Source organism: Carassius carassius, chromosome 47 (genome assembly GCF_963082965.1).
Source record: "Carassius carassius chromosome 47, fCarCar2.1, whole genome shotgun sequence".
In the NCBI taxonomy this organism is placed as follows: Eukaryota; Metazoa; Chordata; class Actinopteri; order Cypriniformes; family Cyprinidae; genus Carassius; species Carassius carassius.
Genome location: NC_081801.1, coordinates 26137957 through 26157039, shown reverse-complemented (window position 1 = coordinate 26157039; position 19083 = coordinate 26137957). Strand labels below are relative to the sequence as shown.

Sequence of the window (19083 nt, the reverse complement as noted above, 5' to 3'; positions counted from 1 at the left end):
TCAAAATTGTAAATTGAGTGTACAGTATATCATACAATTATGAGAAAAAAAGTTGGAATTACTAGAAAAAAAATGCACTTACCTTTCTTCAAATTTGTGTTCAGTAGCGGAAATAAGCTTCCATATTTTGGTTGTGTGGTAACAAAAATATAAATAAAAAGCAAACAAAAGAAGTTGACAAAAAGAATCAGTAATTGTTCTGACTACTGAAATCATCAATACTAAGTTCAATACTAAGAAACAAGCCTGTTATCAGTACTAACCTACTGATGGGTCTTTATGTCTTAGATGGACCCCCATGAAAACATCCTTCTCAGTCCTCTGGAGATCAAGAATGAAATAGGCACATCGGAGTTGACCCTGAGTTTGGGTGACCCCCGTGCAACCATGCTGGCCTTCGACAGCTCCTCGCTGCAGTATCGCAAAGCCGGCCTGGCCAGACACAACTTTGGACACAATGCGCTGGAACCCCACGTGGCTCAGAAGAAGAGCCGACTACGACGGCGCACTTCACAGCTTAAAATCACCATCCCTGACTTAACTGATGTCAATTCAATCGACAAGTGGTCGAGAATGATCTTCCCCACCGTATTTTCCTTCTTCAACGTCGTCTATTGGCTTTATTATATCAACTAACTGGATATCAGGGCTGTCCGAGAAGCGCCACTTATTTTTATGTCAGTATACTCTTCTGTCTGATTTCGCAATACAAGCAGGACTTAGAGTACAGTATGTTGACAAATTCAAATCAGGACTAATTCTCTTTGACCCTGGGTTCACCTTAATTGCTGGCTGACACGGATCCTCTAAAAAGGTTAAGAACAAATGGTGCCTGCTCTAAAATTCAGTAGTTTTTAATGCGTTTGAAGGTGTTGTTCAGAGTTTCCTTTGCTAGATTTATTTATTTATTTTAGGATTTCTTTTAGAGCAAGATTCATTGTTTTGTTGCAAAATTATCAAAACAGTTACTGCCGCAAATTATCTTTATACAAGCAGAAATATCGAAGTCTTAACATGAAAAGTGGATGTCTAGAGTTATTTCCCCTTTTAAACATTTCTAAAATGAGAAGCACTTGGTAATTTAATATTTATCTACCTTTATTTGTAATCTTTATTTTTTTCACAGTCTATTGTGTGAAGAGACAATATGAATAGTTCTAACATTTTCTACTTCTCTACTCACAGATGATAGTTTATCCAAGACAATTTATTATACACTTTTATGTAACCTCATTTATTTTGATAAAACTTGTCACTCAAATCCTCAAAATATTATTCTCACCTTAGCCAACTTTATATTTCCACTATGCTTGTATCGAGTTTAATTTCGATATCTAGCGTGCCATGGAAATTAAAGACATTAATACTAATAACACAAAATCAGTTTTTTATAGTACTCAAAAATTTAATTTGTTATTCAGCTAATCTGTCTGTTAGCATTCTCACTCATCTTAGCATTCCCATGAGCACTTGAGCTGTAAATGCCATGTGAATGATTAACATTCTGTTGTAAATCGCTTCGATAAGCAGCGATAATCCTGCGCTGTGACATGAATGGCAACAGACAAGGGCAAAATAAATTAAAAAACACTCCGAAAATAATAATAATAATAATATGGCACTTGCAAAACAAATATTTGACATTTCATAACATTATTTCCCTCATTTCTAATAGCCGTCAATTGAGAAATATGCATTTGTCTATAAAACGATACAGTTACATCTACCAGCGTGGACTAGCCGGATGCTGACCAGCCAAAGTTTGACATCTTGTGTGTAGCGTCATCCTATCCTCACTCCGGCCCAAAAACAGACCCATGGTCAAGCACCCTGAACATCACTATTAAAACACTAACGGTTCCCAATGCCATCACTACATAGACAAACTACTGTAGGAACACCATTGCTTTTAATGAGAAACCTGTGATGGAAAATATATTGTTATGAAATTTTAATTTTTATGCATATTTTTTATGGCATAAATGTTTTATTATAAGTAATATTATTTTCAGTTTAAGCCCAAATTATGGTTAAATACTTTATTTTACATTACAGTACTTACCCTTCTTACCCAAGAAAGTTTTGGTAGTATAAGGTAGCTGGGTGGATTCAGGTTAGGTTTAGGGGTCGGTTCATTGTTAGTACCTAGTTATTACCAGTTATTGTAATTATAAACTTATAAATATATATAAAATTAATTTCTACTTTTACAGATGTATGCCAAGTTTTAAATGCATAATCCATTTGGGTCCTACTTTATATGAGGTGTCTTTAAATAATATGTACCTACTTACCACTACAAATGATCTATTGTTACAATTTATTTTATTTATTGGTACAATGTACTTATTGTGTACATGTTTGTATAGCAAAACACATTTGCTGCTATTGAGGTGGATACTATTAATGTTAGGGACAGGTTTGGTGGGAGGGTTTGATTTTTGGGTGAGTTTTAAATATATACATGTATGTATATAATAAGTACATTGTATATATTAATCTTTTGTGTATCTATTGTACTTTTATTTTTTTATTTTTTTGTGTGTGTGAGAACAGGTTGGTATTCAGGCTACTAACCATCTGGTCCACAAAGTTAATTCTGCCCAAGCATGACATGTGAGGATGACAGACAGTTTTCTTGATCATTGTGTAACATTTCAGAGGTAAATCTGACATAAACAGCACAGATGATTCTTTGAACTGCTGTACAGAAACATTGAAGAAATTAACAGAGATTGCAATCAGCAATGTGATCAGAATTTTAAACTCTCCAATAACACATTATTTTTACATATATAACACACACACACACACAATCAAAGCAGATGATACAATTACACTGGAAGATGATGTCTAGATGATGTCTTTTTCACAAGTATTTCTCCTTCTCTTGTATAATCTGATAACACTACTTCAAGCAGTCTGTGCCGTCTGTTTGCAGTCTAAGGCTGAGACTAAGATTCAACTCTATTCTTTCTTTCTTTCTTTCTTGACGTAGGCGCTTTACACATCTTGAAGCATTGCCCATTTTCATACTGATTTTGTTTGAAAAAGCCAGCACTTAAGGAAACTTCCTCAAAGAAAAAGAGTAAACAAAAATAAAGTCATTCCTTTGTGTGACGTACTGTAAATATATCTTGTATAGGATTGTTAAATATGCTCTTTGTATTCAGAAGAAGAGAGTAGCTCTGTGTTTACATATGAAATTAACTGAAAACAGTGAATTATTGAGATGGTGGAGGGTCTTGTGGTGCAGAACCAATATTGCAATCTTATCATGAAACATGATGAAATCCATCTAAAAGAGTCGGTCAGAGCTCAGCATCCTTCACCAGTGAGAAGGGCATAGGAAAATAGGTTAGCTTTACAATGCCTGAAGAAATATAAAAGCACAATACTGACCAGATTTACATAAGGAGGGATCTTTATTTATACATTTACTTTTCAGTACATGAAGAACTGAAGAATTATTATTTTTTTCTTTCTTTCTTTTTTTATATACAGTATATGGTATAGTGGATCTGTCATAATCATGTATGAATTTGTGTAATCCTGATGGACCTGCATGTAAGACATTTTCCATCAAGGTCAACATTTGTATTTTATATCATCAGTCACAGAGAAAAACACATAACAATACGTTTCATGATCACCAAGATTTATTTGTAGTTTGGCATTTTATATCTCAATATATCAATAATCTATGTTTTCTGTACTTTTATTTTTAGATGAAAAGACAACAGGGTTTAAACAACAGAATAAGTTACAAGCTAAAGGAAGTAATGATTTACTGTACATTGACTTAATATGATTTCAGCATCTTATCTACCAACTCCTTCAATGGTCAGTAATAACTAAATATGAAATTATCTTTAGAGACATTATTCATAACCAGGAAACTGTGGACTTGAAAGAATGACAGAAATCAAGCAACATTATTTATTACTCATGTTTAATCATGCATCCCTCACATCTGTACTGCATGCAATACTGGAACCAATCATACAAACAATATTTTCATATTCATATAGCTAAATCGATTCAACAAAAGTTCAGAAGGAACTAGACATAAATTAGTAGTATTTTAATATATGAAGAGATAAAATATGTTATCATGAAAAGCATAGCTTCTGGACTCAAGGATCAGAAATGTGTGAATGCATTCAATTACGAGCCTGTGGACAGTTGAATAGGTTATTAATAGTGATTGTAAATTCATAATGATGGTGATTATGTAACAATTAAGTGTAACAATGTGATATTTTCTGCTGTTCATTTATTGTCACAATTATTTGCGCAATTTTAATAACAAATTATCAAATCAATTCATTTCATTCACATATATTCATATGTGCAGAAATGTTTTTCTTCATTCTTTAAAAATTGTTGCAAAAAAAAGTTTTCAGATTCTGATTGGTTTGATTTCATCTCATTTCTATAAAATATCTCGATGGTATACATTGTTTATGGAAATGATGTAAGGAGAACTTGGGCATTAGGGCTTATTTTACTGTATTCCAAAAAAAAAAAAAAAAAAAAAAACATTCTAGATGTAAATATCAATTAAGGTACTAAACATCCAATTGGAGCCGGGTGTTCGTGTAAATACAAAATACTTTCTAACAGTGTGTAATGTAATATTTCTAAACTTTCTGGTTTGTACTTTACTCGTTAATGCAAAGGTTACTACAACGCAATGTTATGAAAAAATTCTTGGTGAAGAATCAATAATGTAAATAATTAAAAACTTGCCACTTGCTCTCCTTAGTAAACACTTATTATTATTATTATTATTATTATTATTATTATTATTATTATCATTGATATTATTATTTAGGCTTGCATATAGTCCATAAGGGAAAGAATGTTCTCATTAAGTCAATACCCAACTATATATATATATATATATATATATATATATATATATATATATATATATATATATATATACAGTACCTTCTCTTTCTGTTGTTATTAATCTAAAACACACTGCCATTCTAAAAGTTCTACAATGGTTTCTATTTTTTTCCCCCATTTGTTTTATTTTGTAACTGTATTTTGTACCGACTGTACCGATTGTGTGTGTGTGTGTGTGGGAGACAGGGATGCAGAAACAATTGAAATGGTTTATTATTGTGTGTGAGCACTAGTTTCTGAGAAGTAGATAAAATGCAAGCGCTTGGTAACTGCTTTGCTTTTGGTTTGTGACTCTCATTCTTTTATTTTACTTTTTTATTTAATTACTTTTTATATATTTGTAATACTCCAAAAAAAGCAGAAAGTCATTTAGGAATGATGGATTAAAGATGGCAAACTGAGAGTGTGTTTTTGCACATGTTCACAGATTAAGCCTTAGCTTCTGTTCACAGAGGAGACGTATATATCTCACAACATCAGAAAACAGCACACCCTCTCTGACGCCAAGAGGGTCAGCAGATGCATATGGACTGACAGGAACAATTCTTGTTATAATCTTTGAAAATCTATGAACCCTCAATAAATACTGTATAAAACTCCAAAAGCTGTCAGATTCTCAGTTTATGATGCTTTTATTTTCTTGTGTAATCTTCCTTTTCTGAACGTCAAAGAAATTCATGTCCTCAAGCCAGCCTCACACTGTCACACACCTGGACTTATTTTGTGTGTTTTTTCCCCTGTGACCCAGTTTCTGTCTCTATGTGGTTTGATTAGTTCCTAGGTGTGTCTAGTCTTTTCCGCATGTGTTCCATGTCCCTGTTAATTTAGTCATTCCATCCACCTGTGTTTTGCCTATTATCCCCTGTATAAATGCCTTGTCCTTTCAGTTCTGTTTTGTCGGGTCTACTCGTCAACTAGTCTACTTGTCAACTCGTCTAAATGTCAACTTGTCTAAATGTCAACTTGTCTACTTGTCACCTGTTACTTGCCACTTGCCTCTTGCCACCTGTTATTTACGACTTACCTTGTTTATGTTTTATTTAATAAATCCTTGTTTCGTTTATCCCTCGGCTCCGTGTTCCTTCCAGCAGCATAAGCCGTGACAGAAGACCCGACCTGAAAAAGTTAAAAGCTGCGTGTTTTCCCTCCGTTTTGTTTTCCGTGTTTTTCCACAGTCTTTTTTCTTTCCGTAGTGTTTCATGGATCCCCTCTATCGCCCCGAATACCTCCTCCTCCTGCTGGAGCAGGAGGGACTGTCTCTCGAGGACCATACCAGACGGTTTCTCTGGCTAGCTAATGCCACCAGCTACCCGGACCACGTGCTCTGCACCTTTTATCACGCCAGCCTGAACCCTAGGTGCAGAGCGTTGTCGCCCGAAGATGGTCCTCGGGAGGATTTCGCCGCATTTATAGAGTGGAATCTGGTGAGAAATGGGTCCCCTCTCACGGTCGGCCCAATGGAGGATCTCGCCAGGTCCACTCTGGACCCAGAGCCCAGCCTACAATCTCCCCACGGTACGAGGCATAAGCCCGAGCCCACCGATGACGGAGAGCCAGAGAGCATCCCGTCAGACCAGGTGCGAGAGCCGGCGACACTGCCCACCACGAGGGAGCAAAATATGGAGCGCCAAATGGGTCAAAATGAGGGGGGTTCCAATTCACCTATGCCAGATCCTCTGTTAAGCCCAGGAAGGGCTCCTGATCTTCCGTTAAGCCCAGGACGGGCTCCTGATCCTCCTGTAAGCCCAGGATGGGCTCCTGATCCTCTGTTAAGCCCAGGAAGGGCTCCTGATTCTCCGTTAAGCCCAGGACGGGCTCCTGTTCCCCCGTTAAGCCCAGGACGGGCTCCTGATCCTCTGGTAAGCCCAGGACGGGCTCCTGTTCCCCCGTTAAGCCCAGGACGGGCTCCTGTTCCCCCGTTAAGCCCAGGACGGGCTCCTGATCTTCCGTTAAGCCCAGGACGGGCTCCTGATCCTCCTTTAAGCCCAGGACGGGCTCCTGAACCCCCGTTAAGCCCAGGACGGGCTCCTGAACCCCCGTTAAGCCCAGGAAGGGCTCCTGATCTTCCGTTAAGCCCAGGACGGGCTCCTGATCCCCCGTTAAGCCGAGGACGAGCTCCTGAACCCCCGTTAAGCCCAGGACGGGCTCCTGAACCCCCGTTAAGCCCAGGACGGGCTCCTGATCCTCCGTTAAGCCCAGGACGGGCTCCTGATCCTCCGTTAAGCCCAGGACGGGCTCCTGATCCTCCGTTAAGACCAGGACGGGCTCCTGATCCTCCGTTAAGCCCAGGAAGGGCTCCAGCCCCAGAGCTTACTCCAATGCCTGCTCCTCCAAAATTCCCACCCTCCCACCCACTCCTGCCTCCTCCTCCGCTGTCGTCTGGCTGCCCCTCTGCTCGCCCTCAGCTTACCATCATTGTGGTGCGAGCTCAGCGGGACCGCCATCCTCCAGCGACGCCTTGGTCGGCGTCTCCCTCACCTCCGCCTCCAGCCTCTGAGGCCTGGACTCCGCCTCGGCCCGTTGACCCGTCGGCTCCACCATGGCTCCTAGCTCCTTCCTCTCCGCCGTGGCCCGGCAGTCCGCAGGCTCTGCCTGGCTCCCTCGTCCCTCCGGCTCCGCCTTGGTCTGGCGTCGTCCATCCTATGCCTCGGGACTCCACTCCTCCGGCTTCGCCTCATCCCTCCGTCCCTCCGGCTCCGTCAGGCTCCTTCATCCCCTCGGCTACACCTCAGTCCTCGGTCACTCTGGCGTCACCGCGGCCTTCCGGATCCACATCGCCGCGTCAGTCACCAGAGCCATCTGTTCCGCCTAGGACCTCCAGCTCCTCCCCGTCACCCTGGCTCTTCGGCTCTCCGTCTCCGCCTCAGGCTCCTCCTCCACTTGCTCCGTTGCCGTGGGTCGAGTCCCTGGAGTCAGTGACCATTCCTCCTCCATGGCTCCTTCCACCGTCGGCCCCACCTTGGGCCGTTATGGCTGTGGCCTGGGTCCTGCTGGGTACCTCCTGCTTCACATCCTTCCTGTCTCCTCCCTGGCTCCTCCCTCCGTCATCTCCTCCCTGGCTCCTTCCTCTGTAGTCCCTGTCTGCTGGCCCCCTCCTGGGAGGCTGTCCTCCACCGGAACCTCCTCCCAAGTTCCCACCCACGCCTCCGTTTGTTGTTTCTACGGTGCGAGGACGCACCTACCGGGAGGGGGGAGTACTGTCACACACCTGGACTTATTTTGTGTGTTTTTTCCCCTGTGACCCAGTTTCTGTCTCTATGTGGTTTGATTAGTTCCCAGGTGTGTCTAGTCTTTTCCGCATGTGTTCCATGTCCCTGTTAATTTAGTCATTCCATCCACCTGTGTTTTGCCTATTATCCCCTGTATAAATGCCTTGTCCTTTCAGTTCTGTTTTGTCGGGTCTACTCGTCAACTAGTCTACTTGTCAACTCGTCTAAATGTCAACTTGTCTAAATGTCAACTTGTCTACTTGTCACCTGTTACTTGCCACTTGCCTCTTGCCACCTGTTATTTACGACTTACCTTGTTTATGTTTTATTTAATAAATCCTTGTTTCGTTTATCCCTCGGCTCCGTGTTCCTTCCAGCAGCATAAGCCGTGACACACACATTCAGCCACCCACAAACACAGCCAATATTGCTGGTCTGAATCTGATGTTATATAAAAATAAAAAAAATAAATAAGAAAATGAGAGAAAAAAAAAATTCTCACTTTCCACAATTGGGATTGGGAAATAAATAAAATGTAATACTGAATCTGAGAACTCAAAATCATATTAAGCAATGTCAATGATTATTTGAAGACAAAAGTTGGGCAAAATTACTTTTTTATTTATTTATGTTTTATATATAGGAGAAGTGTCATCCTTTTAACTAATGAGTAAACTGAATTTTTAAAAAAATAAATAAAAATAGGATGTTGAGTTTTTTAATTGGAGTAACAAGATGGATGGATTAAAAATTTTATAAACAGTAATCTCTAGCTTCTGCTAACTGTTGTACGTGTGTTGGGCAAAACATAAAACCATATCTGCATTTGTGATCAGAGAAACTACAAACAACAAGCTTTACTCTGCACTTCTCAAAACTCACGTTTGAATCATCAGTGGCAAATTCTTTAAATATGAAAACGTACTTACAGGCTCACTTTATAGAAACAGCCTTTTAACACAGAAGCATTGTATGCTACTCTCACAGGAAACAGTCCTCATTCTTTGTAAAATGCGCTTGACACATTTGAATATTTGGGTTTAACTGTTCTGGAACAGTGTTGTACATCCATCTTAACCACTGATTTATTTTGAAAGGCCAAACAAAGTAGTTTCACTTTCACAACCAAACACAGCGTCTCCACAACATGGTGGAGGAAACTACAATACAGTGAAAATAAAAGTTACGCCTTCTTTCTTTGTGTGAACATTTGGGTGGTGTTATGCAAATCTTCCCACATTGTGACATAGACATGTGGGGATGTGTTAGAATGAGCTGTTTTAGGTTGACTCTTAACTTTTATAAAGAATATCTCTTTAGATTTGAGACTTTAGTCTTTGAAACTTTACAGATCTTCTTTATGCACCAAGAGCTTGTAACACCCCAAAGAGAAAGGAAAAATTTAAATCGCATCATATGACCCCCTTAAAAAGTGTGAAGGAATAAACTCATATGGACAAGAAGTAGGTTTTAAATGTTCAATAATACCTTTACTGGTATCTAAGGAAATTTGATCAAACATGCTCCAAGTAGCTGAAAAAGTGGACCAAAAGAGAAACCGACTCCCACGAAGCATTGGCTAATTACGTATTCGAGTCTAGTTTCACTAGTCTCTCAAAATACTTAAATATTTGTATTTATATGCATATTTTGTAGTGATATTAAAATGCATTTGTTTCTATAGATACAACCAGCAACTTTAAATTAATAGTTTATATTTCTCCAATGCTTCATGGGATTGTGTCACAGTCTTCTCTCTCTCTGTCACAGTCTTCTGTGAGTGTTGTGTTTGTTTGGTGCCATGTGCTCTCTCTCCTGTCCTTTTCTGACCCCGCCCACCTTGTCACCTCATCATTGTTTTAGTTGCTTCACCTGTGTTTTTCCATTGCTCCCGGACTCATTTACCTTCACTCTGCACACCTGTAACTCACTTACACACACACAGCTCTTCCCCATTTGTTCATTAGTATACATTCTTGTCTAAACCCACCACTCTGCCTGGCTGTATTGTTTAATGTTTCTTGAGATTTGTAAGTGTTCTTGGTTCTTGTGTTTTTTGCATCTTGGTTTTGTTTTTGCCGTGTTGGCCTTTTTGTTCTATTAAAGTTAATCTTCCCTGCATTTGGACCCAGACCCTGTTCTTTCTTTGCCGGCCCGTGACAGATTGTAGTTCTTTGCTTTACCAAAGCCATTAAGTTCACAGTCATGTACCTTTGTCTTTTTGTCAGATTTTAATTTACTTTTTTGCTTAACTAAATGTTTGTAATGCTGTGATTCTCTTTGTAGCTGGTTGGCTTGGTTCATGGCGTATAACCAGGGTTAGACATTAACTTTTTTGCTCACCGGCCACTGTGGCTAGTGTTTTTTCCAAAGTTTCTAGCCAATCAGCATTTTCAATGGCCACAATTTTGTTGTTGATAAATTAATAATTATTTTGTGTGATTAAAGTTGTCTGTGGCATGCTAACATTTACAATCCTTTTAAATTTAAGTGCGCCCAAATCAAGAACACATTAAATGTATAATACTTCAAGTCATTATCAAATATTTAGTACTGAAAAAGTTGTGTTTAAAAGTTCCTTTTTTATGAAAACCTGCAGTCTATTAAATTCACTATTGTTTTATATAGAATTGTTTCATAATCTATAGAGTGTTCAATGCAATCACAGCAGAAATAACTGTAATTACAGAAAAAAACTGTAATCCCTTATAATAATATAAGAATTTCATTTAATTGATTACTTAATAATGCATTACACCAGACATTGTTTTAAAAAATAAAATGTTTTATTGGAATAAAATAAAATAAAATAAATGTGGTAATTCTTAACAATAAATTTCATTTGTTTACATTAGTTAACAACTTTAGTTAATAAACAAACAATGCAAAATACTTCTAATACATTTATTAATCATAGTTGATGTTGATTCCAACATTTAATAATACACAGAGATGGAAAGAGTACAAAAATATTCTACTCAAGTAAAAGTACCATTACATTAATGAACTTTTACTTATGTATGTACATGTAAAAGAACCCGTCTAAAAATCTACTCAAATATACTCAAGTAAAAGTAAAAAGTAGCTCATTTAAAATTTACTTTTTATAAAAAATTACTTAGTTACATTTTAACAGAAGGAGGGAGGCAAAAATGGGACAGGGCAGGCCTATTAATCTCAAACTAGTTGTTTTTAAGTAAAGGAATCAGTTATTTAGAATAATAAGATATTTGGGTTGTTACCAGGCAAATCAGTATCAACAAACTCATCTTTTCAATGCAGACAGAATGCAGAAGATTCATCAGAAGTGGCATTTAGATGTATTTACACACTGTTTAGTGCAGGACAAGAATGCATTTAACCTGCTGTTACAAATACATGAATAATGTTTTGATATACAAGACAAAAAATGTTGAATGCTCATTTGAAATTATAAGAAATTAATTATATAAAAAAAAAGAAAAATCAAAAGATACTTTAAATATGAAATTAAAATGGCCAGTATGTGTCAGCAAGTCACTGTTAATAAGTGAGTCATTGCGATTGAACCAAATCATTTAAACGGTTGATTCATTCAGGAATGAAACACTGTCATGTTGCTCAGAGACGCAAAACTGTGCTTTGGTGGCTGTGTTTGGAATTATTTTCTGTTGTAGAAATAGAGCAAAAACAGGCAATATGGTGTCTAAAACGCAAGTCTCTTAATTAACTTGTTTACTGACCTGTTGTAAATATATATATATATATATATATATATATATATATATATATATATATATATATATATATATATATATTCATGATGATTTTTGGAGGAAAAGACGGCATTCTTTGTGTGATTTTGATTTACTATATGAAATGATATAAATATGTAAATTTCCTGCCCCTTTATCTTCAATTTTGTGATCATTCTAAATGCAGTTTACTAGACTGAATCACACAGTGAAAGAACGCACTATAAATGCACGCGCACATCATTAAAACGATAAATGATATTATCGCAGACGATATATTGCACACTCCGCACCACTGCCTTTTTGGCTAAATTGTGCAAAACCTCTTGCTAAAATGTCAAAGCTTCATTTTACCCCACCCATGCAACGATGCAATTATTTAGCTTACCTCTACATGCTTGCGAAAGGTTGATGTCTTGTTGAGATTTTATAAGTTGCTAGTTTGGTCTCACTAGGTAAGCACAGCTTACACTGCATAATAAAGCATAAATATGGCCAGGGGTTCACTTCATTTCCTTCGAGTTCAACTTCAGAATATGACGGGGTTTCGTTTTCAGCAGTGTCTGCACCACTAACGCCTGTTTTGTCTGTCTGCATCATTCTTGTGATTTTAGTGCCAGTGTGCCCTCCTGCCCATTATTTACTGCAGTAGTTTCCTGGGAGCAATTTTTTTTTACTAAGTAATTAATGTGTTTTAAAATGTAGTGAAGTACAATACTTCAAACAAAATATACTTAAATTAAAGTAAAATTACAGATTTTTTAAAAATATTGCTCATGCTGTTGGATTACCACTCTTGTCAAGTCCTCTGGATATTGTTAGCTGCTGATCAACCACACCCCCTTTGGATTACTCACTGTATTGCCCTTGATATACCAATTGCCGCGTTTCCACCGAAATGACCTGGAACATTTGTACCAGGAACTTTCCCCCACCCCAGACCTGTTGCTTTCGGTGTTTCCACCGCGGTCTAAAGTACCAGGAAGATTAGGCAAACTAGACTGGTGACGTAGGTCTGCGTGCGTTTCTCAATACAAAGTACGCTGATTTTGGACTTGCATCCTCGGTAGTTCAGACTTTGTGCATTCGACTCGGGAGTGTGATGTCTGCGACGACGCAAGTCCGGTAATTCTGCAAAAAGCAGCATACTTGATAACATCAGTCAGCCTGCCTGGGCTACTGGAATTTTCCTCTCTGTATATTTACAATAAAACGAAATAGGATATGAAATACAACTGCCTCCTTTCGTTTTCATTTGAACATAATAATAGCTGCAGAAATGTTCTTGGTTCAGGGAAATGTGTGTATATATACAGTCATTACAATGAAACAAAATATTATTTCAATTTGCCTTTTTTTATTTAATTTTAACATATAGATAAATTGAAAACAGACCAAAGATAACCTGTTAGATTTACCCAAAATGAATGATGTTTAACCACTAAAGAGACATCAGATCCAGCGGCACACATCAGAAGGTCTAGCCGTGGAGAGGCTGCTCTCGGCGGATACATAAGGACCAGTGGCGTAGCCACGAGGGGGCCTGGGTGGGCCTTGGCCCCCTCATTTACATGTCCGGCCCCCTCAGATTTCCAATTGGTTAAAATAAAATAAATAAAATCAGAAAATGTTGATTTGTCAGTCTGATTGATAGATTCACCAATCAAAATGCTGCGCTGTAAAATGCGGCTGTTTTCAAATTTGATTTGATTAGCCTATGTCACGTGTTGTAGGCCTACTTAACTTACGCTGTCATCTTCGCTTGAGTGTTGATCATTAATATTTGGTGACAATGGCAACTGCTGCGCAAAGTACGATATTACGCTTTTTCAAAAAAGCACAGAAAGATGAGCGAGAAGGAGAAAATGTGCCATCTACATCATCTGAGTCTGCTTCTGCCACAGCGAGTGAAGTGGCACCTGAGGCTTCTCAGGACACAGAAACGCCTATTGCATCACAGGAGTGTAGCGGTGAGACTTCCACGACACAGATCGGCATAATGCCCAATGATTTGTCTGCAATTGATGAACCGCCTTCACAACCAGTGATGACCACATTTCCTTACACTGAGTTTGCCGGAAAGAATCGTTGCTTTTCCCCAAAATGGTACAATGAGTTCACATGGCTTGAATATAGTTCAACAAATAATGCTGTGTTTTGCAAAGCATGTCGGCATTTTCCCGATCCATGTGCAGAAAAAGCATTCATCTGCGATGGATTCACAGACTGGAAACACCTCCGTAGGTCATGTATCAGACACCAAGCCAGCAAATCTCATTCCCTTTCCGTTTGTAAATATGAGGGATATAAAGCCACCCGTAAAACCCATGGTACTGTTTTAAACCAGCTCTTTCGGGATGAACGCACGTTTGTGGAGAAAAAACGCGAACACGTAAAAGTTGTCATTGACATTGTTATGTTCTGCGCAAAACAAGGTATTGCTTTACGTGGCCACAAGGAAAATGAAGAGGCCTTAAATAAGGGCAATTTTTTGGAACTGTTTAGCTTAATTGCCAAGCATGACCCAAACGTGCAAAATCGTCTCAAGGAGATACCAAAAAACGCCAGACTAATGAGTGCAGAAATTCAGAACGAGTTACTTGAATGTGCAGCCTCGCTACTTCTACGAAAGATCAAGTCTGAGTTGCATGAGACGCCATACACCTACTACGCAATTATGGCGAATGAATGCAAGGACATTTCGAAATGCGAGCTTGTGGCTGTGTGTGTAAGATACGTTCATGCAGGCAAAGTTAAGGAGAGAGCGGTTGGATTCGTTGAATCGGGAGATATGAGTGCTAATGGAATTTCTGCTAAGATTTTGCAAGTAATTGAGCCATTACAGTTGGATCCATCTCTTTGCGTTGGCTTTGGCTTTGATGGGGCTTCTGTTATGTCAGGTAACAAGGGTGGGGTGCACTTGATTCTAAAGCGTACTTTTCCAAATGCCTTGTACGTGCATTGCAACTCGCACAGGCTGAATTTAGTTCTCTGCACCGCAACGAAGGTATCTGGCCATGTCGATACTTTTTTTGATACTGTGAACTCTTTGCACACTTTCATGACTGGTGTGCACAGGCATGCCCGTTTTTTAGAGATCCAGAAGGAGCTTTATCCTCACAGAAGGTGTCTTGAACTTGAACGATCTACAGATTCAAGGTGGAGCTCGAAATCTGGCTCCATCGGCAAAGTACTGACGTTGTTTGATGTAATTTTAGAAACGCTGGCGGAGTTCTCCGAAACAAGTGGCCAAAAGAAACTAGAAGCTGATTCACTCATGCATCAAATTCAGACAAAAAAAATTGTATTTCTGTTGGTGACATTTGGGAAACTATTTGAGACCAGCGATGTTGCTACCAGGGGTTTACAGAGCAGCACAATATCAGTCACCGACTGCCTATCGCTGATAAAAAAATCTAAGGGACATGTATGTACAGTTCAGAGAAAATGTGCAAAATGATTTCGACAAAGTTTTAAAGTTGACTGATGAATTGATGGAAAAGAATTCCATTTCCAACTGGGATGTCACCAGCACCAGAGTAAGAAAGCTACCGGCTCGACTGAAAGAGTCTCTGGTTTCATGTAGTTTAGGCAAATCCACAGCCATAAAGGACGATGCTGATCTCAACAAACTATGGATTGATATTTTAGACCGACAAATCAATGAACTGAACAGCCGCTTTCAAGAGGATCAATGCGGATTAATGCGTGCAGCTGCTGCGTGTTTGCCCAGCTCTGAATTTTTTTCAAAAGGCGAGCTACTGAGGATGCCCTGCGAACACTATGGCGTTTCATTTGAAGAAGCCGAACTAAGCATTTTCTTTCAACTTATGTGCAGGAAAATAGACGATGGCCACTCTTTCTCTTCCCTCATGGAGGTTTTGGAAACCTGCCCCTCTGATGTCTTCCCAAACATACATAAACTCTTAAAGATAATGGTCACACTGCCAATGACTTCTTGTAGTGTCGAAAGAATCTTCTCAACAGTTGGAAGAGTCAAATCATCTTTGAGATCACACATGACAACTTCGCGTTTAAATAATCTTTCCCTGCTGTCTTTTGAACGAGAACTGGCGGATTCTTTGGACTATGATGACATCATTGACATTTTTAATAATCGCCCCCGTAGACTCCGCCTTGTCATGTAAAAGGTAATCCCATGGTTTAAATTATAGCCGCTGAGCTATATTGTATGCTGTTATACTGCTGAAACAGTGAAGTAAAAATGCTGCGACTTTATGCTGTATATATTTTGCTTTTTTTCGAACGTAAATTGTTGGATTTTCTGGACTGAGTATGATGACATCGTTCATCGTTGACAACATTTAATAATTGCCCTCATAGAGTAAAAGGTTATAATCACCTTGCTGTGTGCTGTTATGTCTGTTCTGCTGAAACGGTGAAGTAAATATGCTGTTTAAAATGTGTACAGGTGTTAAGCTGTTTTATTTATAGGTGTTTATATATATATATATATATATATATATATATAAAATGAAATGAGTTGCCCCCTCATTTTAAGCTGGGACCCCCCAAAAATCAAATTCTGGCTACGCCCCTGATAAGGACTGAGCTCCCGCTGATCGCGTGGAGCTCACCGTCTCCGAAATCGGCGAAACACATTTTAAAATAGACGCTGTCTTTATAAACAAACCACAGATTTGAGTTTTAAACAACTACTGTCACAGTGTCTGGGTTGTGTCCCTGGGTTTCCACTAGATGTCCTCCTTTCTCATGGTGTCTGTCACTTTATCACTTCCTGTCTCCTTATTTGGTCACCTTCCTCCTTGTTTAGTTAATTGATTGTTCCCCACCTGTCTCCTGTTTCCCCATCATCCTTTTGTGTATTTATACCTGGTCTGTCTGAGTCTTAGTGACGGAGTCCTTGTTTAATGTTAAATGTTAATTCATGTCCGTCAATGCCTTGCCTTGCCTTGCCTTGCCTTCTTGTTTATGTTATGTTTGGATTTACCGGTTTTGACCCTGCCTGGACTGTTTAACCCTTTGGATTTGCCCTTTAATAAAGTCACATACCTGCACTTGGTTCTCTCTCCTGTGTTCTCTGTAACACCGATCGTGACAGAAGGACTCCGTCACTGCAAGAGCCAGCGGTATGTCGGCTTATGTCTCCTCCCCAGCCACAGTGCGGGAGAGGAGTGGATTTGAAGGAACTCGCCTGGTGGTTTTCCGGGGAACCAGAGGAGGTCGCAGAGGAGGGAGTGGTCGAGAGGATACTCAGCACCGCTCTCAACCAGGGCCGCCCTTCGACCCGGGGCTCGTGTGGGATGGATTAGAGCCACCGTCTCACCATGGCGGACGGAGAGGAGAGCGGAAGCGCACGTCCGCCACAGTGGTGTCACTGCCCATGATGGCCGCTAGTCCAGCGCCACGAGGCAGGATGGACGCCAACACAGCACCACAACCCAAGGCGATCACGAGTCCAGTGCCATGGTGCAAGATGGCCGCCAGCTCTATGCCAACGCCCAAGAGGGCCGCTGACTCATTCTTGGATTATTTCGCTACGCTGTCCAAGATCCTAGAGATTCCCAAGACGGTTAACATCATGGCTGCTGAGCCCGCACCACAGCACAAGATGGCTGCCAGCCCAGAGCCACAGCACAAGATGGCTGCCAGCCCAGAGCCACAGCACAAGATGGCTGCCAGCCCAGAGCCACAGCACAAGATGGCCGCCAGCCCAGCGCCACAGCACAAGATGGCCGCCAGCCCAGCGCCACAGCACAAGATGGCCGCCAGCTTGGAGCCACAGCACAAGATGGCCGACTCAACGCCTGAGTCTCCAGACAAGGTTTCACCGACTCGCCAACATAGAGGGCGGAGGAGGAGGAGACAGGCGTCTACCGTTCCTCAAAGCCCAGAGGACGTTCCCGAGGCGGTGCCCGATGCTGTTCCGGAGGCCGAGGCGGTGCCCGATGCTGTTCCGGAGGCCGAGGCGGTGCACGATGCTGTTCCGGAGGCCGAGGCGGTGCCCGATGCCGAGACGGTGCCCGATGCTGTTCCGGAGGCCGAGGCGGTGCCCGATGCGGTTCCGGAGGCCGAGGCTGTTCCGGAGGCCGAGGCGGTGCCCGATGCTGTTCCGGAGGCCGAGGCGGTGCCCGATGCTGTTCCGGAGGCCGAGGCGGTGCCCGATGCCGAGGCGGTGCCCGATGCTGTTCCGGAGGCCGAGGCGGTGCCCGATGCCGTTCCGGAGGCCGAGGCGGTGCCCGATGCCGTTCCGGAGGCGGTGCCCGATGCCGTTCCGGAGGCGGTGCCCGAAGCCGAGGCGTCTCAAGTCTCCACAGGCAGTCCAGAGTCGAGTCAGGTTCCAGTTGACCCTCCAGAGTCGAGTCAGGTTCCAGTTGACCCTCCAGAGGCGAGTCAGGGGCCAGTGAACTCTCCAGAGTCGAGTCAGGTGCCAGTGACCTCTCCAGAGTCAGGGCTAGTCACCGCTGGTCCTCCGGAGTCAGGGCTAGTCACCGCTGGTCCTCCGGAGTCAGGGCCAGTCACCGCTGGTCCTCCGGAGTCAGGGCCAGTCACCGATGACCTTCCAGAGTCAGGGCCAGTCACCGATGACCTTCCAGAGTCAGGGCCAGTCACCGTTGAACTTTCAGAGTCAAGTCAAGTCACTGGGTGGTCTGCTGCTCCGCCCTGTTGGACTCCGGCATCGACCACAGGGGTGTGGTGGTCATCTGCTCCACCCTGGAGGACTCTGGCCTTGACCACAAGGGTGTGGTGGTCTTCTGCTCCACCCTGGGGGGCTTCCGCTCTGACCACATGGACGTGGTGGTCTTCTGCTCCGCCCTGGGGGGCTTCCGCTCTGACCACACGGATGTGGTGGTCTTCCGTTCCACCCTGGGGGGCGTTTGCCCTGACCACACGGACGTGGCGGTCTTCTGCTCCGCCCTGGGGGGCTTCCGCTCCGACCACACGGACATGGTGGTCTTCTGCTCCGCCCTGGGGGGCTTCATGTTGTTTTTTCCTTTTGTTTTTGTGTTAATGTCTTTCCCTGTCCCTTTCTGTTAGTCTGGCCCTCTGTCCCTCCCCCTGAACCTCCTCCGGTCCTCCTCCCTCCTGGTCTTTCCGTGTTGTGTTTCATTCTGGTGCCTGTTCCCCATGTTTTTCTTTTCTGGCCCTCCGTCCCTCCCCCTGAGCCTCCACCTGTCCGCCTCCCTCCTGGTCTGTTTTGTGTCTGTCGTGGAGCGTCTGGGAGCCGCTCCGTAGAGGGG

At 41.7% G+C, this 19083-nt stretch overlaps 1 protein-coding gene across 2 annotated transcripts in view; it reads left to right on the top strand.

Moving 5' to 3' along the window:
- Nucleotides 1-1584, top strand: part of LOC132130983 (gamma-aminobutyric acid receptor subunit beta-2-like) — a 107684-nt gene extending 106100 nt beyond the window's left edge. For both annotated transcript variants that reach the window (XM_059542907.1, XM_059542905.1), the window contains one exon: nucleotides 289-1584. In XM_059542907.1, coding sequence (XP_059398890.1) covers nucleotides 289-636 — 348 coding nt within the window. In that variant the 3' untranslated portion in view covers nucleotides 637-1584. The remainder of the gene's footprint in view (nucleotides 1-288) is intronic.
- The last annotated feature ends 17499 nt before the right edge of the window (nucleotides 1585-19083 follow it).